This window comes from Hemibagrus wyckioides, linkage group LG16 (genome assembly GCF_019097595.1).
Source record: "Hemibagrus wyckioides isolate EC202008001 linkage group LG16, SWU_Hwy_1.0, whole genome shotgun sequence".
Lineage (NCBI taxonomy): Eukaryota > Metazoa > Chordata > Actinopteri > Siluriformes > Bagridae > Hemibagrus > Hemibagrus wyckioides.
This window is the reverse complement of record NC_080725.1, coordinates 9,069,633-9,092,017: the sequence shown is the minus strand read 5'-3', so window position 1 is coordinate 9,092,017 and position 22,385 is coordinate 9,069,633. Positions and strand designations below refer to the sequence as shown.

Below are 22,385 nucleotides of genomic sequence, written 5' to 3'. Positions count from 1 at the left end.
TCAGGGCTCTGTGACCTTAAAAACCTTGCTTTGTGCACAGGGATATAGTCATGTTAGAGCAGGTTTGTGCCTCTTAGTTACAGTGAAGGGAAATCCTAATGTTATTAGGCGATATTTTTAGATTGTATAATGTGAAATATAAAATATTGAATAGTGTAATATGTGGTGGAATTTCCATGGAACATTAAATATTGAAGAATAAAGTGAAATATTATGAAATATTGCAGTAGTGAAGTCGCGTGCCCAGAGAGCATGAGCTCTCCGCTTTCCTTTCCGGAGCGAACTAAGTGCGCATGCGCTGTTATTAATCTTGCTAACCTCCAACATGGCGGCCAGGGGCCATGTGCAAGACCCTAACGACAGAAGACTGAGACCAATTTACGGTACGAATTCATGACTGTCCGAGCAACAGGACGCCTTTCATATGTGTCGTTTTGCGTGTGCAGTCAGAGCGGTGAGAAGTTGGATGTATTTGAGGTTGGTTTGAGAGGCGTGGAAGCCGGTAAGGCCCCCTCAGTGCTCCGACCGCGGACTCGCCTAGCCTGCGCTTCCCAATGACAGCGCGCTCGAGCGCAGTATTGTAGTGATTTGCTAACAGCTAACACATTTCATTGGGTCTATTTATTCATATTGGAGAACGGTGCTTGTTTATTATTTCACCAGTAAAGCATTCGGTGTGCATTGCAGTTGTCGGGCATATCTTTAGCTAGGCAACGTTAGCTCGCTAGCTAGTTACTAGACTGGAACATGTCAGGTGAACTAGCCATGTTAGCTATCTAGCTAGCTCTGACTGCACAGGTTTGTTAGCGCTGTGGCTTTGAATTGGGTTGTGCATGACCTGGTCAGTTAGTTGTAGTACAGTCGCTGCGTTTTATTCATCATTAGGAAAAGTTAGATCCTGCAGTATTTTTTGAACACTCCTGTCCACAAAAGGCTGGTTTAACACCTCATGATAATCCCAAAGGTGATCTCAGTACGCTTTACACGCTGCTAGCTTAGGCTGGTTACTTGGCTGTTTTATTCAAATGAGGAGTGAAAAAGGAGAGCAGTGTCTGTCGTGTCATTGAGCCATTCTCCTGGTCAAATGTGAATAAAGCACTGCTCTAGGTATCGACGATGTCCTGATTATAGATAGCTTTCAGTGTTGATGGGTTTGCTGTAATTCGTTGCATATTTAATCAGATCCACTGTTGGTGGTGAAATTCATTTGCGAGCTCATTTGACTGTAAGACATGGGCTTCACTGGTGGATGTCTGCTTCCATCTTAGTTTTTTTCACGTCGCCTAAATATAGGCTGTACTTTTTTGGGGGATTGCATACGAGACATTTGGTGTCACTGTTCTCTCTCTCTCTCTTTCTCTCTCTCTCTCTCTCTCTCTCTCTCTCTCTCTCTCTCTCTCTCTTTATCACTGACCGTAGAAAGCTCTTTAATCGGCTTGTTATGAAGTGATCTACCTTAGTTGATATGAATACAGTCTATCATGCTTCATATTTTAACGTTGTGGAAGGTCTAGTGACAAGTTCATTCCTGATCTCACGTGCATTATAGCAGCTGTAAACAGCAGTTCTCTTATCAGTCTAGCTTTTTTCATCTTTTGAAATTAAGACAAACATGTAACAAATAAAGTGGCTTCGTTTGAGTGCTGACACACGGGACTTCTTCCATGAAGGTTAAATAAACATCCCCTGACAGGAAGCTTCATGTCATCATGATATGTTAGAAAACAACAGAAAAGATAGTTCTTAATATTGATTTGTTGAAATTGGGAACAACGTGTAAGCATAAGGATCTGAACGACTTTGATAAGTGCTAAATTGTGATGACTAGAGCATCAACTCTAACGGTGGTGTTGCCAGTAGGCAGTGGTTAGTACCTACCAAAAGTAGATCAAGGAAGAACAACTTCTAAACAGGTTCAGGAGCACTCGAGTGTATGTGGGGAGTGAAGGCGTAAAGTTCTGCTTCAATCCCACATGAGCTACTGCACCACAAATTGCCCAAAAGGTTAATGCTGGGAATGATAGAAAAGTGTCTGAACACAAAGCTTAGCTTGCTCTGTATGGGGTTACAGAGCCACAGATCAGTCAGGGCTGTTTTGGTGGCACCAGGAGGTGTGTGTGGGTGAGAGAGAAAGAGAGTGTGTGTGTGTGTGTGATTCCAGTCATGGAGTCTGCATTTACAGACATTTCTGAAAAATGTGGGTCATTCTGAAGAGCTAAGTGAATTCAAGCATGCTTCTGTGAAAGGATGCTATCTTTGCAATAAGTCACTTCGTGAAATTTCATCTCTGCAAGATGCAGTCAACTGTAAGTGGTATTATTGGAAAGTGGAAACATATTAGAAGCAGCACAGAACTCGAGCCACGAAGTGGAAGACCACGTAAAGTCACAGAGAGGGGTCAACAAGTGCCGAGGCGCATGGTGTGTAAAAGTCGCCAGCACTCTGCTGATTACAAACTGCCACTGGTATTAATATTAGCAAACAACTTCATGGAGTGGGTTCCCATGGCTGAGCAGCTCACATGCAAGCCTGACCTCACCAAATACAATGGCAAGCATCGGAAGGAGTGGTGTGAAGCATGCTGCCACTGGACTCTGGAGCAGTGGAAACGTGTCTTGTGGAGTGACGAATCATGCTTCTCTGTTTGGACGTCTAATGGGCGCGCCTGGGTTTGGTGAATGCCAGGAGAATGTTACCTGCCTGACTGCATTGTGACAACCGTAAAATTTAGTGGAGGATGGATAATGATTTGGGGCTTTTTTTGCCCCCTATTCCAGCATAACTGTGCCTGAGTTCACAAAGCAAAGTCCATAAAGACATGTTTGGATGAGTTTGGTGTTGAAGAACTAGACTGCACAGAGCCCTGACACCAACCCCATCAAACGCCTTTGGGATGAACTAGAATGGAGATTGCGAGCCAGGTCTTTCTTGCCCAACATGAGTGATTGACCTCACAAATGCTCTAGTAGATGAAAGCGGAAAAAAATCCCACAGAAACAAAAAAACTATTTGGGAAATCCTGTCCAGAAGAGTGGAAGCTGTTACAGCTGCAAAGCGGTGGGATCAACTCCTAATGTCTGTGTATTAATGTGATGTCATTAAGGTCCCTGTTGGTGTAATGGTCAGGTCTCCGTCCCATACACACACCCCTAATATTGTGTAAGTCTTCCTTGTGCCTCTAAAACAGCTCTAACTGCATGTATGTGTGTGTATTATAGCATAAAGTAAGACACGTTGGTGTCTCTTGAGTCTTGTTTTTCCGGTAGGCTAGTTTAGTGCTGGAGCAGTTTGACCAGTTTTACAGGGACCTCTTATGTGAAGTGCTTCTATTAAAACCATAGCAGTTAAAATGTATTGGTATCAGGCTGTACTTAAGGTTTCAGGCTCACTATCAGTAACAAGAGTATAGCATCCTGCCAGCATTAGTTCAAATCACAGCGCACTACGTACTGCAGTGTGTGTTGTTCATTTTTATAATTTTGTTACTGCAAACACTTTCAGCGAATGGCACTAAATAAACAAAGCTGCTGCTCCTTAAAACAGGGATACTGTATTTGTTAACTTTGTAAAATCAAGTCTTGACCGATGTGTATAGGATGCATATCGGCAATTACTGTGTACATTACAGCTTGCCGTTAGTGCCTGATGTGCTGCTGCCATGGATCACTGAGTGTGTTTTAAAAATAGCAACACGAGGACAACATGACTACTGACAAACAGAGCGGGATATCTCCAGGTGCTGCAGTTTGAGAATATTTTAATCACCATAAAATGTATTTCTTTAGATACCTGTTTCTTTAGTTACCTGTTTCTACTGTATCTTTTAGGAAAGCAGAATAACATCAGAGAAAAGAGTTTCTAGCTTGAGTCTGTTTTCGCTGAAGAGTAGTGCAGTAGCATTTTTCCTTCCATATTTGGATTCCTGACTATTTGATTAAAAAATAAAACAACTCTGAAAATTTGTGAATCAATATTTAATGAAAAAAAAGTATATATACGTATTATATTGTTTTATACAATTAGAAAGAGTGCCTAAAAAGAGTAGATCTGACAGTAAGGATGTGACAGTAGCTGACACCTGCTACCAGGATCTCCTATACCAGTCATGTTTGTTTTTAGTAGCAAAATTGGAGTATAATTTGTGTGCGAAATAATCACGTGTGTCTGTGTTTGAGACTTTGTACAGTGGCAGACCTGGGATAGGTGGCGCAGCTATTCCTAATAGAGCCAGTGCTGCAGTGGAGGAGGCTGTGTAAGGGGATCCGTGCTGCTGGGGAACATGCCATCAGCACCATTCTTACACAAGCATGTGCTTCTCCAGAGCTCTTTATTGACTGAGCATGATATAAGCTGTGTGTTGCATATGATCTTTAGAGGGGATCATATCTTATCAAATGGAACACTAACTCTCTTCCACACCTTAGCGCCTGGTAGCCCTGCACCTCTTCCACTGCTTGCGAGTGTTGAGTGCGTGAAGTGTCCAGAATTCTTGCAGCTTCTCGATTTTTCGTGTGATTAAGTGCCTCATCTGGATACTCAAAGTGCGCTTTTTTTTGTTTGGAATTCTTACTGTGAACACGCTACACTGTTATCTCTAGCTAACAAATTTGGCTACTTGTTTGATGTGAGGTTACGACGTGCGATCTCTCACAGCTAGCCTCATGCTTCAGGAGCATGCTTGTTGTATTGATAGCAGTAACAGTTTTTGCATGAATTTGGCGCATTATAGCACATCTTTACTCAGTTACAGAGACCTTAAGGGCTTTCTATGGGTAGATGAAAGCTATCTTATCATGGTACTCTATTTGGGGGGTGGGGGAAAGCAGCTTTTATCCAGCACTCTTTTTTGGAGTGCTGGAGATCATTTGGGTACATTTCAATGGAAATTTCACTTTTTTTTGAAGGACGCATCTCAAATTCTCTTTATCATAGGCCCTGACCAGAAATGGACTAATCTTGCTTTGTTAGTCCTTGACAAGCGAGAGAGAGTGTGAGCGAGCTCAGTGTGCGCTGCAGTTGCATAAGACTTTGATCGTGCCAGCTCGCTTTGACCCTGCATCGATCCATTCTGCACACACTTTGTTTTTAATCAGGTCTGTGTACGGTAGCGGTAGGAGCATTATGGAAATGCAGGCACTTGCCTGTGCTCAAAAGTCTTAAAGAAATCTTGGAGGTAGATGATTGCTTAATGCTTAGATGTAGATGAGTGCTTACATCGAGGCATGATTCGTAAATTGTGAACTGTTTTAGGCTTCACAAGAGCTGGGAATAATAATTGAATTAAACATACAGTTGAAGTAGCTTGTTAGTTAGAGTTAATGTGATCAGGGCCTGGAGACAGATGGTTAGTTGTATTAGCAGATGAGTGTGAGATTAGCTGCTTGAGCCATGTGGCCTAATGTAATTCAGTAGCTTATTAATACTATTTATTTCCACACTAGTAGTAGTAGTACTTGTGTTTCTGTCCACCCCTGGTTGCCCGGGAGTGTTTTATTTATGTGGGGCACCAAAAAGTTGAAGATTTTCGGGGAGTTATCATGTGGAGTTTGCTGATTTTCCCCAGAATAAATGCGAGTACACTAGCCACTTGCCTAACCGCATCCTTAGGAGAAGCTGTTTAGCTCCTCATTTGATATATAAATGAAGTGACTTCTTCAGAATGTGGGCTTCATTATGTTTCAATGTTTCTTACACCTTTTAGCATAATTAGCCTGCTTTTATCATTTAGCACTGAATGTTTTGTTTAATACTCAGACTTACCAAATAGAAAGCCTTGTATTAAACGATATATTAGAATGTGTGGTGTACTAACACCCCTTCCTTCTTCATTTTTTAATCGTGAAGAAAGTGCTTCAGAGTAGAGATGTGTTAAACAATCTTTCAGTGAAGAACTCGCAGAGTCAGTGGAAGGATAGGATAGGACCGGACCGGTCAAAACTGGGACGTGACATTTCCTTCAGAATAAGGGGAACGTTAACGCATGGACATCTGCCCTCAGACCGTGTCTCACTTACGCGGATGGTGTGCTAAACAGCTTCAGCAGGTTAGGCTGACCTTGTGTACAGTGCTGCATTCTGATCAATGATTTATAACTGTACTTGTTACAATTATAAAAAAAGGAATAATTAGTAGCTTTGCCACCTCACAGCTGCAGGGGTTCCAGCTCAGGTCCTCCCTTGTGAGTTTACTCTGTGTCCTCTGGGTTTCCTCCCACCGCCAGGAAACATGCCAGTAAGTGGATTGGCAAAAATAAAATGCCCCTAGGTTTGTACATTCAGGATGTATTCACAGCTCACCATCAGGGTAGGATCCGGATCCACCGTGACTCTGTCCAGCATAAAGCAGCTACAAACTGCTTTTGTAACGTCTCAAGTGGCACATTTTAATCAGAAACGCATCATTACTGTATTAGAGCGCTCGTCATAGAACTGCACCAAAACTCTACACTTTCTGCTTTGATGGAGCTTTTGTATGATTTGGCGTTTCTCCTTGCTCTTTGTGTCGGCCTTTCTGAAAATATACAAGTCACGACACCATCTGGTATCCTCCACCCCCACCTTCTGCTGCATGGAGCAGACTGTGAGCACTGATTACTTACATTTTTAGCAGTGCATCATCTAGGTATCAGTCACACAAGATCTTATGTGTACACACTACTCAAAATGAAAGTATGCACTGTAAACCATTTCACATGCTGCTTATGTCTCGGAATAAAATTCATAACCCTGGGTATCAGTCTTTACTCCTGAACTCTATCACTGTGACGAGTTATTGTTTGTAATCCTTCACAATGTACGTTTTTTATATGATGGTAATGGTTTGGGGCAGGGGGGGGTGGGAGGAAAAAGCTTGGTTAAGGATCACATCTATATATATTAATTATTAAAGATCTGTGTACTGCTTCTGTTGCTAAGAAACATGTTAGACACTTGGTTTTCACGAGACCGATGTGTGCCTCGACAGTTTTAGTCTTTTTGTCAGGCAGCCTGACTTTAGTTTGAGTTTTGTTGTCTGCCCCATCATTTTTTTGTACTCATAGTTACTGGTAATGAAATAAGTCTCCTTATGAATGTTGAGTAAGCATTTTCTACTGCTCTGTTCAAGTTTCCTTAATTTAAATAGTGGCCATGAAAAGAGCACACACGTCCTTTTTTTGATGCTCATTGTTTCATTAGCCTCATTCTTTCTCATGTTGGCGAGATGATTTTTGAAAATGATCGTCCTTTTGTTTGTTGATGAAGATCGATAGAATTTGTTGTTTTCATTCACGAGTTGTCTGTAGACATTTTTTCATGTCTTGCCAATGTAACGAAACAGCATTTTTCTTTTAATATTAATTTATATTTATTTTAATACTTTGCTACATCAACATATACAAATACATTTTTATCTTTAAATTCTAAAATCTTTATAGTTTTTAGTAATTTTAGTTAATAGTTAGCTCTATTATTAAGTATTTTTGTTCTTTTTTTATTGTCGAAGGATTTAATCAGCTTGTTTTTGCTTTATTGAAAATGTTTCTGTCAAATTTGAATCATATGTACTGTTACACCTCTCTCAGGGTTGCTTAAATTGCAATTTAGGTAAATATAATAGTCTTTACATAGTGATCGCTGTGACGTAAGCTTGGCTGTAAGTAGCTACTTAGAGGCAAACTCGCTATGTCTTTGTCCTCTATGTGTTCTAGTTACTTTTGTAAGCCAGCTGTCATGATAAATGGCCTTGAGCATTCTTTTAGTGTAACCGGGGCACTGGCCTCACACACAAAACATCACAGTGCACAGGAGCAAGTTTAAGACAGAGTTTGGTCACTATCATATTAACTTATCAGGCTTGTACTCTGAGTGGAGCGCACAGACTGGAGAAAACTGTGTTCTACCTGTTCTATCTGTGGACTTGGCTTTGTCCTTTGTTTTTGCAATTTTTCCAACCCTTTCATGCTGCAGACATGTGGATAGTTTTTGTTGTTTTATTTTTATGGCACGATAACTGAAACAGAATAAATAAATGTATGTAAATGCAGGTTTTGGACTGTTCAGTGATGTCTTTTGAGAAGCATAATGCAAATTATTATTATTATCATTATTATTATTATTATTATTATTATTATTATAGCAATCACATGACGTGTGACACTTTCATAGATGAGTTTTAACCTTTTAACAGCTTTAACCTCTATTGATGTTGATGCTAAATAGCTTATATTGTTTTGTTGAAACATTTGATTTCCAGTGCTCTGTCTCTTATGGTAAACTCCTTTCAATTAAACAGTTTTTTTAACTTTAGTTAACCTTTTTGATAGATTGCCTATAAAAAGCACTTGATTAGTTGTTGCTTAGCAACTGTAACTAGGCATCTTTGCCTCTAGAAAGCTTTCTGGACTTAAGTGTCCACAATTTTGTATATGTGGTGTAAATCAGATAGCAGATATCCTGAAAGTGTGCTTTACTAAACCAAGGGAGATCAGTTAAACCTGTTAAAAGTGTATAGAGTGATTAGTATATTAATGCATACGTATAAAAAGATGTCAGATTCTCCTCCCTGACTGAGCACTGTGTGATGGAGTTCAATCTAAATGAGACACAATGAGTGACTGTCACTGTGTTGTGCTGATACAAATATCTATAATTCATTTTATTTGAGCTCTTATAAATTAATGTACAGCTGTTACAGAGATCAAAAATTATGATCCAAGCTGAACACTTTCATCTCTCTCTCTCTCTCTTTCTCTCTCTCTAGATTATCTTGATAATGGCAATAACAAGATGGCGATACAGCAGGCTGACAAGCTGCTCAAAAAGCACAGGGATCTTCACTGTGCCAAAGTGAGTAGCATCCAAAGTATCCCAGACCTCCATTGCGCACAATTAAGCCTCCATTGCGCATCAAATAAGTATATCTTTCTATCACTCTCTCTCATATACACACTCGCGTGTGTACACACACACATTCTTAAGGCTCATGCTCTTTATGCCGAGTTCCCACTGCACGATTTTAGCCCTGATTTTCACTCGCTGACAAATGGACGAAACCTGAGACAAATCAGAGCTCGTTTACGCGAGTGACAATCACGCTGTGTGAATTATCAAAGACGCGATCTGAGAGAGTCGCCAATGTGTCGGCAATGCCCGTGAAATATTTGGCATGCTAAATATCTGGACCTGTTGGCGATTCAAAAATCCTGCTGTGTTAAAGGAGTTAACTAAAAGCTACAACAGATCTTGGTGCAGTGTAAAAACAATGGTGATCCGATGACTTAGAAAATTGTGCATTGTTAACTTGGCATTAGGAAGACCTGAACACCTCATTCACGCAGTTATTGAATCAGGGTTGTTGGTGCCAGACAAGCTGCTTTGAGTGTTTTTAGAAACTGCTGATCTCCTTGGATTTTCACACACAACAGTCTGTAGAGTTTACACAGAGTTCTGTGAACCACAAAAAAACAAGATGTGAACAGCTCTGTTGGTGAAAATGCCTTGTTGATGAGAGAAGTCAGAGGAACATAGCCAGATTGGTTCAAACCAACAAGAAGAAAGAACAGAAAGAACAACAACAGCAGAAGACCACATTGGATTCTGCAAACAGGACATGAACAGAAATCTGAAGCTATCATGGGCACAGACTCGCTACTGGACAGTCTCTTTCCCATCTTCAGCTGTCCAGTTTTGATAAGCCTATGCCCATTGAATTGCAGATTCTTGTTTTTGGCTGACGGGAGTGGAGCCTAATGTTGTCTGTTGTGTGTGACTTAAAAAAATAAAGTAAATAAAAAAAAACAGGTTTTTGTTAATGACCCAGCTGCTGGTTACAGTAGTAACAGTAGTACATACAGACCTACAGATTTTTCAGTTATATCAGTTATGTATCCTTCGGTACAGTACTACAGCTTATCTACCTGGCCATCAGGTTGAATAAATTATGCCTGTTGGAAAACAGATAAACAAAAATAAATTGTTTTAAAAATAAATGTTATATAAGTTATTTATTTACTGGTGAATGTCTTTCACCATCAGGAGCCCAGTGGCAGGAGACTACATCAAATCATGACAATGCAAAGGTTATTAAATGTACAAAAAATAAATAAATGTAAGATCTGTATTTGGAGTAATGTTGAAAACAGAATTTATATCTTTTATTCATTTAGGTTCTGAAGGCTATTGGTCTGCAGCGCACTGGGAAGCAGGATGAAGCCTTCACTCTTGCTCAAGAGGTGGCCAGCCTGGAACCCACTGATGATAACTCACTCCAGGCTCTCACTATCCTCTACAGAGAGATGCACCGGCGTGAGTAACCTACAGCACAGTGCTGGATTAGTGCATGCAAAAGCTATATGATGCAATAAAATTGTGTTGCCTTATATTGTTACCACAGTTTGCAGATATGTTTAAAAAGCACTTAACTGTTCATCTGGGTGCACTGATTTTTGAATGAGACCTTGCCATTTTGCACAAAAAGTGTTTTGTTTTAGTATCACTATAAAATGACTGCCTTTTCTGTTTCACTGTCTACAGCGGAGTTAGTGACCAAGTTGTATGAAGCAGCAGTCCGGAAGGTCCCTACAAGTGAGGAGTACCACTCGCATCTCTTCATGGCATATGCACGTGTTGGGGAGTACAAGAAAATGCAACAGGTGCTGCTATACGTTCAAAATTCCAAATAAGAAAAGTCGACGCATATGACTAACAATCCATTTGTATAATTTGTTGTATTTGTTAATGTCTGCTTATTGAGTTCAATTGTGGCGCTGGACTCATTTGCATGACGTCAGATCTGTCAAGACTGCAGTCAAAAATGCATTCTAAACCAAGCTCAATACCAGCCCTGAAATCTAACTTTAGTAACACCTACCAACCCATGGGGTCATGCACCAAGTGTTAGTATTTTTGTTTTTTTGTTGTATTTGGCTCATTTTGGTTGCTGAAATTTTAGTGTGTCTTTAACTAGAATATTGTTTTCCTTTTCGAACTGAGTATATAGGTGTCTTCATCTTATCTACGTTATCTTTCTCTCTCATTTGTCTTTGCTTATTTGTCTCTCTTTAAAACAGGCAGGAATGGCTCTTTATAAGATTGTTCCGAAAAACCCATATTACTTCTGGTCAGTTATGAGCCTAGTCATGCAGGTAAGTCTCTTAATTTCACAGATTTAAGGCACTTAATTTCACAGATGATGTGTATGCAGCATGAGGAATCTCATGTTTAACTTTGCATTCCAGGCCATTTCAGCCCAGGATGAGAAGCTTTCCCACACAATGTTCCTGCCTCTCGCTGAGCGCATGGTAGAAAAGATGGTCAAAGAGGAGAAGATTGAAGCCGAGGCAGAAGTAAGAGTGTTTTTTCTGCTCTGCCTGCACTCGTGCTCGTCTTTTTTGACATTGATTTATATTGTGAGACGGGTTTTGATTCTTCCAGGTGCAGCTGTATTTCATGATCTTGGAGCGTCTGGGTAAATACGACGAGGCGCTAGAGGTGGTGCGAGGGCAACTTGGAGGTGAGGATGGAGCCAGAAAATGTGTGTAGCTGCTTTTATAACCTGAAAATCAGTTTAAGGCTGAATTGATTGGGTTGTGTGTTTTGTGTCCTTCACTCAGAGAAGCTCACCAGTGAGCTGCAGAGCCGGGAAAACAAGTGCATGCTGCTGTACCGCCAGCTGAAGCGCTGGCCTGAGTGCAATGCACTGTCATGCAAACTGCTCCTCAAAAAGTAAGCCATGTTCTCTGGAAAAGTCTTTTAGAAGACTACCAAGTGCCTGAAGGTGTTTGTACCAGATCAGCTACCCTTCTAATAACCAGCAACTTCAACAAGGAGCTTATGTCTTTGTGTATTGGCATCTCACTAATGTTTCTTGGCCAAAAAAAAAAATCAATCAATTGAGAAGGTGTACAGTTAATAGAAGTATGAGGTTTGTGATGGTCCTCCTTCAAAACTCCATTTGGCTGATTCTGTTGCTCTGCTCCAATTTGTAGAAAGAATTGAGGAGATTTTTCTTCTTTCTTATGTATTACCAGTGCAGTAATGCTTCTAGCAGAGCTACATTTTGTAATGTAGTATTTCCAGTAATTTATCTAGTTTTTCAGCAAATAAACTGTAGCCTTCTGCGACATATTGACCAGTTCAGTATTGTTTTTTTAATCAAACAAATCGCAATGTTCATACTGTTGTATCTGTCCAAAACCAAAAACCAGAGTGCAGAACATCCATCAGCCAAAAAGAACTAACAAGCAGTGGTGGCAAGTTTTATTAAGCATACAGCAGCAAACAGCTCTTTAATTTAAAGGCAGAACACAATTAAGCCAAGTACCCACTTACTTTAACCTCTATTCTTGGTTTGCTCACTTTCTAGAAATTTTGTGCAATAAATGATTGAATAAATGTCAAGTTACAATTGCACAGTAGCTTAGCCAAAACTGTCAGTGGTCAGCTCTGGGTCATAAATAAACATCTAGCCCAAAACAAACGCTAGATTCCAAACAGCCCAACATTTTATACTTTTGTATAGATAGATATACCTGAAACTTGTTACATTTGATTTTTGTTTTCCACCAGATTGTTTTCTGTAGTGCAATGATCAAGGATATGGAATTATATTATACCCTAGGTAGAGCCCATAAGTCACATGAGACTTGGATTAACTGTGTTTTGCCAGGAGATAAATAATAAAATATAGCTCTGCTGTGATTTTGATTCTGATGTCATGATGACTTTTTTTGCTTGCACAATAAGTATGCTTCGTTGTGCAATAGCCATTATTACTTAAGAAGAAGAAAAATATTGCCGTCATCTATTGTTGAATAAGCCTGAAAAAAATAGCAAAACATTCATTTCCAGGGTCTGTATCGCATCCAGTCAAACAAAATATTTTAGTCTTTTAGAGATTGCACCTTGTTTTTATAATTACCATTAACTTGATCATGTATTGCATTTGTTGTCCATATCACACTGCCACTCTGCATTCGTTAAACACATGCTTTCTCATGAGCCGCCCCATTGAAGTACATTTTTTTATCTTCACATAGGGTGTGGACTAATGGAAATATTGGGTGTACAACACTCCTGATTCACTGCACCAGGATAAACTGGTTATTGAAGATGAATGAATAAATGAATCACCCTTGTTACAATATTCTTACTTATTTAAAGTTGAAGTATGTTTGGGTACTTATCTTACTTATCTGACCGATGAGAAATGAGTCCTCAAAACCAGACCATGTTAAATAAAATGGGGGGGGGGCCTTTTAATTAGACCTTTTTAATTTATTTTCATTCTTTTTTCCCTAACTATCCAGCCCTGATGACTGGCAGTTCTACTTGTCATACTTTGACTCTCTATTCCACCTCATTGACCAGAGCTGGACACCTCCAGTGGAAGGAGACCAGTGAGTGCCATATATATTGAGTATATAGCATTAAATCTGGTCCACTAGATTGCATCTGTTTACTTACACTACCAGTCAAAAGTTTGGACACACCTTCTAATTCCATGGTCTTTCCTGATGTTTATTTCTTTCTACATTGTAAATCAATGCTGAAGGCAGCTGAAATACACAATAATGTCCTTTGAACAGTGGATATTGAGATATGTCTGCTACTGATGCTCTGTAAAGCCTTCATAACGGCTCTAATCTGAGGTGCTGTTAACTGGTGATTTCTGAGGCTGGTAACTCAGAACTTCCCTGGTAACCCCTCTGCAGCAGAGGTAAGTTTTGGTCTTGCTTTACTGGGATGGTCTTCATGTGAGCCAGTTTCATCATGGTGCTTGATGGGTTTTGCAAATGTACTTGACAATACTGTTCTTACAAGAACTATTCCAGAACACCTGACCTTCGTGTCTTAAAATAACAACTGACTGTTTTTTGTTGTCGTTACATATGTACATAAGTCCATGTGTGTTATTTCATAGTTTTGAAATCTCCAGTATTATTCTAGAATGTAGAAAATAAATCCCTAAACAAAAAACATTGAATTAAAAGGTGTGTCCAAATGTTTGACTGGTAGTGTACACTACATCTGTACAAGAGTACTGTGGTGACAGAAAAAAAATTGTTAGTCCATGAGTTGCCTATACAGCATTTAAACAGGCATGCAAATATATGTAATATGCCACTACTAAGAAAATTATTCAACTATTATTTTGTGATTAAGACCGACCAGACTCAGAATTTTGCTTAATGACATATCAGTACTCCAGTGTCCTCTCTGAGATTCTTTGTTTTTTCCATGTATTGTAGTTGCATAGAGGGCGACGTACACTCTTCAGTGGCCCAGGCCATCAGTTTTGTGGAGGAACGGATAGCAGCAGAGGATGTGAAGGAGTCCCGGCCACTCAGGGGCCCCTACCTTGCTCGTCTAGAGCTCATACAGCGTCTCCGCCAGAGGAACTGCTCACAGGAACAGCAGCTTGGTAATTTAATGGCACATATTATAGTCTAGATCATTGTTCTTATTCACATCACCAATCACCGGTTTTAATGTTATGGCTGATTGGTGTAAATAAGCAATCTGACAGTGTTTGATTTTTTTTGACTTTTTTAATGTGTAAAGCAGGCAGAGAGAATTTTAAGTGGCTGTTGGCACAGTAATTATAGTAAATGTAGAAATATGCTTCTCATTTTATTCATGCTTTTTTGCAGGTGAGCCTCTTGAACTGATGTATCAGTACTTTGTAAAGTTCGGAGACAAACCATGTTGCATCACGGATCTGAAAGTTTTTCTAGACCTTCTTGTACGGGACCAACATGTCCAGGTAATCACAATCCCAGGACTGTCTTTTTATTATAAGGACCTATTCACTCCTTTAAGTTGCCTCTGTTTACCCTACATTAGTCATTTCTGCTTTACTATCTGTAGTAACAAATGGGTGTAAAATGTTTGTTTGCAGTTATCTAAGGTCTCTCAGAGCTGACTCTGAGCAGTTAACGAGCCCCGACGGGTTGTTCTGATCTTTCGATGTATGACTCAGTTCATTAACAGGCTAACGGAGGCAGTGCCCCTCGGGGCTGCGGATGAGACTGGCATGGCCCTTCCGGGAGACACGCGCTCACTTCAGAGGCACCTGTGTGTAGCGCAACTCAGCCGCTGCCTAGGCCTGCAGCACGCACTCAGTCCTGATGGCAAATTGGCCCTCATCTGTGAGCTGAAGCATCACTACCGTCACGGCTTACAGTTTGGTAAGTTCCTACTTAAAATCCCCTCCCAAGCATGGTCTGGCTTAGGACAAAGTTTGGTTTCATGATGTGTCTTTTCACGAGTTTCATTTTCTGGTTATAGCCTTAATCTAATGAAGGAGAAAACAGATGGTCGGGGTTTCTTTAGCCCATTAAACCCCTAGTAGTCCTCGTTCTTGCACTTGTATATGTTTCCATAACATATGTATATGTTATATGTAGTGATGTTTCATACTTTTAGTGCTGATCCTGAATACTTGTGCCTGTTAAGGGCAGTGGGTCTGAAAACAAGTCCTCAGGGGCTGCCAGCAACCAGACTGTTGGCATTTTTGCTCTGTTCACTATGTTGTGTGAGATGGGGTGAAGCGAAAATGTGGACTGTCTGGGGAAACACTGAGGACTGGTTTGAGCCAGATGGAATGGCACAGATGGAAGTGTCCTGTACCATTTTTATTACTGCATGCAAATTCCATTTAAAGTGAGCACACACACAATTTGTTAATCACCATGTTTAAATGGCATGTTTTCTCCCTTTATTCAAAGGAAAGTCCTGTCTAAAAACAGAGCTGCAGTTCTCAGACATGTACTGCCTCATGGCTGCTCATGTCTACATAGACCTGTGGATAGAGACTGGTAAGCTTTATCCTTCAACTCTCCTGTGGTACTTGAAAGAGAACTTATTCTGTGCTGTTTTCAGTTTGCGTTTCAGTGTGGGCAGGAAGTGGACTAAAAACAAAAGTTTTAACTGGGCTTGTGTGGACTACTGGAACTCTTGAGATAAACATTTTTATTTGCTGTGCTTATTGTATGTTGAATTATGCCAATTCTGACCTAATGTTTATCAAGAAGATATAGTTTTGTGATTCTGTCTCTGCCATCTTGAACAGCTTCCTGTGGATTGTGTGTTACAGGCGATGAGCACATGCTGTGGCAGTGTCTAGGGATGCTGGAGGAAGGACTGTCACACAGCCCCTCTAATGCACAGTTCAAGCTGCTTCTCCTGCTCCTCTACTGCCGCCTGGGAGCCTTCGAGCCTGTAGTGGACCTTTACTCCAGCCTGGACGCCAAACACATTCAGCACGACACCATAGGGTGAGCTGCTGTTTATACAAAATGTGGAATTATGGTGAAAAATCACTTCAACACTCATTTTGTTTTACTCTTTCCATTCACAGATACTTATTGACTCGCTATGCAGAGTCCTTGGGCCAATTTGCTGCTGCTTCTCAGTCCTGTAACTTCTCCCTCAGGTTTTTCCATTCGAACCAGAAAGATGTAAGCTGCCTGATTTGTTGAGAAATCATCTTTAGCTTTTCGCAGTATCCAAACCTCCTTCTAACTAACTTTCTCTCTTGTTCTGTGCTATTGCAGACCTCAGAATACATTATTCAGGCATATAAGTATGGTGCATTTGAGAAGATCCCAGAGTTCATTGCGTTTAGGAATCGATTGAACAATTCGTTGCACTTTGCCCAGGTGCGCACAGAGAGGATGCTGCTGGATCTCTTCCTTGAAGCAGACATGTGAGTCTAGTTTGTCAGTAGAAACAAACCCTTTGGTGTTTCTCAGCAATCTGATGCAGGTATCTATTTAGTGTAATATTCAAACATTAGCTAGTAGTTAAAGTTTGTTAAAGACCTCAAATCTGCACAGCCAGTATCCTCCTGATTTGTCCTCTGATGTAAGCCCATTTTGGCTAGAAACAAGTATGATATATATCCATTGATCTGTGCTTATTGCATTTCTTATTTAGATCATCCACTTTAGAGGAAAGCTTGAAGTCCATGTCTCTGTGTCCTGAAGAAGACGACATTCCATGGGACAACATAAGGGACAACCGGGATCTCACTGTCTTTGTTAGCTGGAACCCAAAAGACCGGTACAGTATTCTGTTGGTCATCACACAGACGTACTATGCACAGTGATGATCCTTCCGGTGATACCCCAATCTTGATTTGATCTCTACAGAATGGTTTCTAGACCTACATGTTCTGTTAATCTGAATCTGTTAGTATACACTTGTCATTTGGTTAAAAAAAATGTGACATGGTTTATTTGGCCTAAAAAAGATTCTTATCCTGGATATCTCAACCCTGGCATAACTATCAAGACGATCTGTTTGATAAAGATCAGGGTTAGTAACTGAGTGTGTCACACCTGCAGACAGCTGAATGAGGAGAACAGGCAGTGCTCTCTAGAAGAGGAGCTGTTGTGGCTGAAGATCCGCTCTCTGACTCTGAGGCTTATAGGCTGCCTCTCCTCACTGTGCCATCCTCCATCGCTGCACAACTCGGAGAAAACAGCCGAGAACGGCGTGTGTGCCAAACCCTCAACCCTGCAGCCTTTGCTTTCACTGCTGGAGAACGCACTCAGTCAGGCAGTTCAGTTCACTGAAAAACACTCTCAGGTCAGACTCGTGCACACGCGCGCACACACACACACACACACACACACACACACACACACACAATTACGCCAAGACATTTTCTGACCCCTACTACTAAAATCTCCAAGCATTATTAATGGAAGAATGACAAAATGAACTTTGGTGTCTCTTCAAAGTACTTTTTTTAAAATATAAGAGTATAACCACAAAGAATGGAACATCAGTGACTGAGTATTTAAAATTCTAATTGCTTTATGTTTTGAATTAATTTATTGTGTGTGCAGCAGCAGTACCCGTTGCTCGGTCCTCCCTCCACTCGGATGGCTCAGGCTCTGGCCAGCGGGAGTTGCCAGTGTCAGCTCTCTGTCCTTCAGCTGCCCCTTCATCTACAGGAGCTCGAGGCTGCCGGTTTAGGTAAGATCACAGGACACACTGAATAGCATTACATTGCTTGTGCTTGGATTGGGACACCTACACACACACACACACACGCACACGTTTACTTATGTTAATAGTTGTCTTGTGTATATACACTTTCCTCTTTGTTTCAGATCAGTCAGCAGAGCTTCAGGCTCAAATATCAAACCTCTTCAAATCATTAACAGTACAGCTTCAAGGTACTTTGCTTTTTTATGTATGTATGTTACTTGTTTGCATTTTTAAATTACGTCAATAATAACCTGCCTTCTTTCTCTTCTAGATATACTGAATAAATGCAAAGGCGATTTGATGGAAATCAAAGACAACCGATGTAAAACGCAGCCTTTTCTATTAGAAAGCCTAGTCTACTTTGTCGAGGTGAGGCCTTAGACATACTACATGCTTACTTTACATTTTTACAAATGTACTTGTATTATCATACTTTTAGTAACATGTTCTTTTACTTTTTCTGGTTTGTTTTGCACCAGACGATTTGTGTTGTCCTGTGGGTGTCCAGTTACTGCGCCAGCACGCTGCGGCCGCTCAAGTCTAGCTTACAGAAGAAGAAGAAAAAGAAAAAGGACACCAGTACAGTAACAGTAAGAGCGGCTTTGTAGTCAGATGAGTTTGGAAGAAGAAGCTCTCTACAGAAATAAGGTTGTATTTATTTCTGTATTTTTCTCTCCTTTTTTTTCAGCCTGTAGTGCTCTCTGGTTTCCAGGAGTTCACTAGCAGCCTGCAGAACATCATCGGCCAGGCTCTAGATTATATTAAAGCTCAGGAGTGTGTGTTAACAGCTCTGAAGCTGGAGAGTCTCTCACTGGAGGGCGTCACACAGACTGAGGTAAGCATCATGAACACTTTGTGGGTCCATGGCAGGTTTACTTTTGTTACTTAAAAGTAAACATGTGGGGGTAAAAACATTCATGAAGTAATACACTTAAAATGGTTAATTCATAGTGTAAATTTGAATTTTAACTCACTTGCTGTAATTATTTAGAATTTGAAGATATAGCCTAACAGTGATATCATGGTGATATTTCCACACCCACTTTTTGTTTTGTTGCATGATTTAGGCCATGTCCACACGTAGCTGGGTATTTTTCTACTTCCGTTTTTTTTTATTATTATTATTTCTGTCCACACAATCTACATGTTAAAAAATATCATTGTCCACATGAAAATGAAAACGCCCTGTTAAGTGTTGTCAGGAGCATGCGTAGCCAATCAGAAGCCTAGACAAAACATCATTACAGGTTCCGGTAGTTTAACAACAATGGCGTGTCGCGGGAAAGCCTTTGACATGCGAAAATTTTATTGTAGAATGTAGAAGTAGGAAATGTAGGAGTTTACCAAAAGCTCAGTTTTCAACGACCTCTAACTGTTAGCATGTGGACAAAAGGCCAAAACGCAGGGAAAAATCTCAGTTTTTTAAAAATACCCGGCTACGTGTGGACATGGCCTTAGGCTGCCAAATTTATTTTGGAATTTTGTTATATTTTGTGACCAAGGACCAGCTTCTATATTTCTATAAATGAAACGTAAACAGGGTATATAGCATTGCCTTATTTGAGATTTTTACCATTAAATTACACTTCTGACTTTTGAGGTTTCAAAAGACTTTTTCTGAGATTTAATAAGGTTTAATTAGACACCAAAGCAGACAGTTGCTGGTTGCATAGCTATCCCTATATTATTCTATATTTTGGCTCTATCTATACATCTTACCCTCAACACTGACCAGTTTCTCAGTCCCTGCTGTTGTAAGGTATCCCTACAGCACAGTGCTATCACCACCATGCTTCACTGTAGGGTTAGTAATGAGTAATGTGTTGGGTTTGTGCCCAAGTTTTTTCGTCAGATAAAGTGAATTGTTTGCAGTAAATGATACTGGTCAAACATAAATATTAAGTATTTGTTTCAGGATAAAATTGTACATGTGGGTTTTTTGTTTACGCAGGAGGAGAGCACCTTCATGAAGACTGTGATGGATAAAGTGCAGAGCAGCTACCAGCGCTCACTCCAGGAGGTTGGGGAGCTGCTGAGGAAACGAAGCGACACCATAAAATCCCTGAAGATCTGATCGTCAGCTCATCTCTCACACTGTTCTGTTGCTCTTGTCCTTCAAGACGGTCCATTCACTTTTCCTTGTCTTTGCTCTTTTCTGATGCCACCTCCCCTCCACAGGCACGCACAAAACTCCCCACCGCTTCAGCACAAACCATCTGCGGTGCTCTGAGCCACCGATCAAGTGGATCCCCATGTCCTCAGAATGCTAGTGTAGGCAAACCAATAAGCAATTTTAGAAGAGCTGCTCTATAAATTATTGTACATAGTGTGAAGACTCACTCGAACTCGGAATTAAAGTGAACTGCTTTGTCCTTTTTCCGTCGCTGTCTGATGTTGTCTCTTTGTTGGTATCTAGCAGTTGATGCCCCTCTACCCACCGTCCCCGTCAGCTGCTCCTCCTCCGGAGACCATGCCAGAGCTCAACTTGATAGGTTGCAGCAGTTTAGTGGCCAAGGCCATTGGTGGTGCTTCAGTTTGAGTCCTGCTTTATGAAAGTAAAGTATGGTGGACGAGTGTGTGTGTGTGTGTAAAAACACATTTGCTCCAAACTGGCATTTGAGCAACACCGAGAGAATGTTGCTTCAATGATTTGGTTCATTTGCAGTTTTATATCGCTACAAGTGGAGCTCATATAGGACGTGTGTGTGCGCGTGTGTATGTGTGTGTGTGCGTCTGTGTGTGTGCATGCAGAAATACTGCAAGATGTAGCTTTCCTGCGTGACGGTTTGTTCTCCAACTGCAAGAACCGTTCACGTGAAGTAGCGCTTACTATGGGGCTCGTCTCTGTTAATTCATTAATCAGTGATCTTGCATACGTGTACATGCTCATACGGTCTCTGAAATCTGGATTTCTTCTTCTTCTTTTTTTTTTTAAACAAAAACAAAACCTTGTTCTTCACACAGGTCATCTGTTGTGTTGTGTAACTAAGGTCACTCATTCAAAAGGGGACAAACACTTTTTTAAGATGCATTATGTTTACTGTTTGTACTGTTTAGAAATGCACTGAGGTTCCCTGAAATTGTGAGGATTTTTTTAAAAATCAATGCATACCAAAAAAAAAAAAGGAAATGAAATCGTCACTATAAACGCGCAAGCAGCTGAAGTGGTTGTTCATGTGTTGATCTGTAATAAGGGGAGTGAAACAACTGTTTACAAATTGCATTAGAGAAATGACAAACTTCTTATTTATAGTTGGGGTAGTGTGTGTGCCGCAGCTTTGCTCTGCTTTCGAGTTGTGTTTGGGTAGAGGGGTCAAACCTCTTCTTCTTTTTCTTTGTTGTTTCTTTTTAATCGAATGAAAGGTGAGGGAGGATTGTGATGTGTGAATGAAGTTTTTGTGGCGCTCGACCCCTCAAGGTTCTTCGAACTGACACACTAGCGGACGATGTTTCTGGACTGAAGAGCTCGTTTTGAGATGCCGAGATGTGGTTGACAATCCGTTGTCGTCTTTTCTTTTTTTTTTTTCTTTTTTTTTTTTTTTGTTAGAAAATATTAAAACAAAAAAGGAAAATAAAAACACTGGAATGTGAAAGTATTTTTTTTTTTTTTAATAAATAAAACAAATGTTCCAAAATGAAATGTGAACATTTGACTTGCCATCTGAAACGCAATGCAAGTACTTACTGTACTCTGTAATTAGAATAAATACATCGCTGTAATTTTAATATTAGGATTTCATTTTAAAGATAACTCTAACTGATATTTGAACCGTATTGAGAACCGTATCCTTTAAGAACTGTTTATTGCATACGGTACAGTTTTGTTTTCAGTGTGATTTTAGTTTCCATATACTTTTCTGTTTTAAGGGCTGAATTTAACCACGACTGGACACCAGACATTTTCTCCATGAAGCAGTGTGAAGGTCTATTACGTCACCGTCATTAATCCTCATCATTTCGAAATTTGTATGCTAAATTTAAAAGCCGAATTTTTCATGTCACGATCCTGTTCTTGAATCTGCCTGTGAAATGAATCAACAGGGCTCATCTAACAAACTCCACTGGAGCGGACGGTAATGAGATGCTTTTGCTGCATCCATGATCAAGTGGGAAGTTTCTGACCTCCCAGTACTAAGGATCTGTTTAAACAGCTCTCTAAAATTACTCTTCTGAAAGACTTTTGAGACTTCCAACCTTTGTCCATGTTGCAGTTCCAGGGCATTGCCTCAGCATGGTAGTGCTCATAGTGAAAAGTGAGAACATGAAATAACAGCGTGATTTAAGGGTTTTAAGCAGACTTGAGTTTCTGTTCATCCTCGTTTATATCATCTCTAAATACTAGGTGATGCTTTGATTTGACTGAAATGTTTAATTACCTTTCTGAAAGATTTTTGTTTTGACTGATTT

At 40.3% G+C, this 22,385-nt stretch overlaps 1 protein-coding gene across 2 annotated transcripts; it reads left to right on the top strand.

The window, feature by feature from the left end:
• Nucleotides 1–238: 238 nt before the first annotated feature.
• naa25 (N-alpha-acetyltransferase 25, NatB auxiliary subunit) lies at nucleotides 239–20,908 on the top strand. 2 transcript variants are annotated; one of them, XM_058412700.1, is made up of 24 exons: nucleotides 239–383; nucleotides 8,740–8,825; nucleotides 10,145–10,283; nucleotides 10,512–10,630; nucleotides 11,048–11,122; nucleotides 11,216–11,323; nucleotides 11,412–11,490; nucleotides 11,591–11,702; nucleotides 13,286–13,375; nucleotides 14,228–14,400; nucleotides 14,630–14,742; nucleotides 14,959–15,166; nucleotides 15,707–15,796; nucleotides 16,075–16,255; nucleotides 16,339–16,438; nucleotides 16,535–16,686; nucleotides 16,917–17,042; nucleotides 17,327–17,570; nucleotides 17,837–17,963; nucleotides 18,101–18,166; nucleotides 18,250–18,347; nucleotides 18,458–18,568; nucleotides 18,667–18,813; nucleotides 19,930–20,908. In XM_058412700.1, exons 1-24 carry the CDS (start codon nucleotides 326–328, stop codon nucleotides 20,050–20,052), a joined length of 2,925 nt encoding a protein of 974 aa, XP_058268683.1. In that variant the 5' UTR covers nucleotides 239–325; the 3' UTR covers nucleotides 20,053–20,908. The 2 variants fall into 2 exon arrangements, with proteins under 2 accessions (XP_058268683.1, XP_058268681.1); XM_058412698.1 differs by having other exon boundaries at nucleotides 240–383; nucleotides 17,834–17,963.
• The last annotated feature ends 1,477 nt before the right edge of the window (nucleotides 20,909–22,385 follow it).

What these genes read in the sequence shown, in the direction of transcription:
- naa25 (XM_058412698.1), top strand. Translation starts at nt 326, where the DNA reads ATGGCGGCCAGGGGCCATGTGCAAGACCCTAACGACAGAAGACTGAGA. An exon ending in AGTACAAGAAAATGCAACAG is followed by an intron (nt 10,631 to 11,047) that starts GTGCTGCTATAC and finishes TCTTTAAAACAG; the next exon opens with GCAGGAATGGCTCTTTATAA. An exon ending in TCCATTCGAACCAGAAAGAT is followed by an intron (nt 16,439 to 16,534) that starts GTAAGCTGCCTG and finishes GTGCTATTGCAG; the next exon opens with ACCTCAGAATACATTATTCA.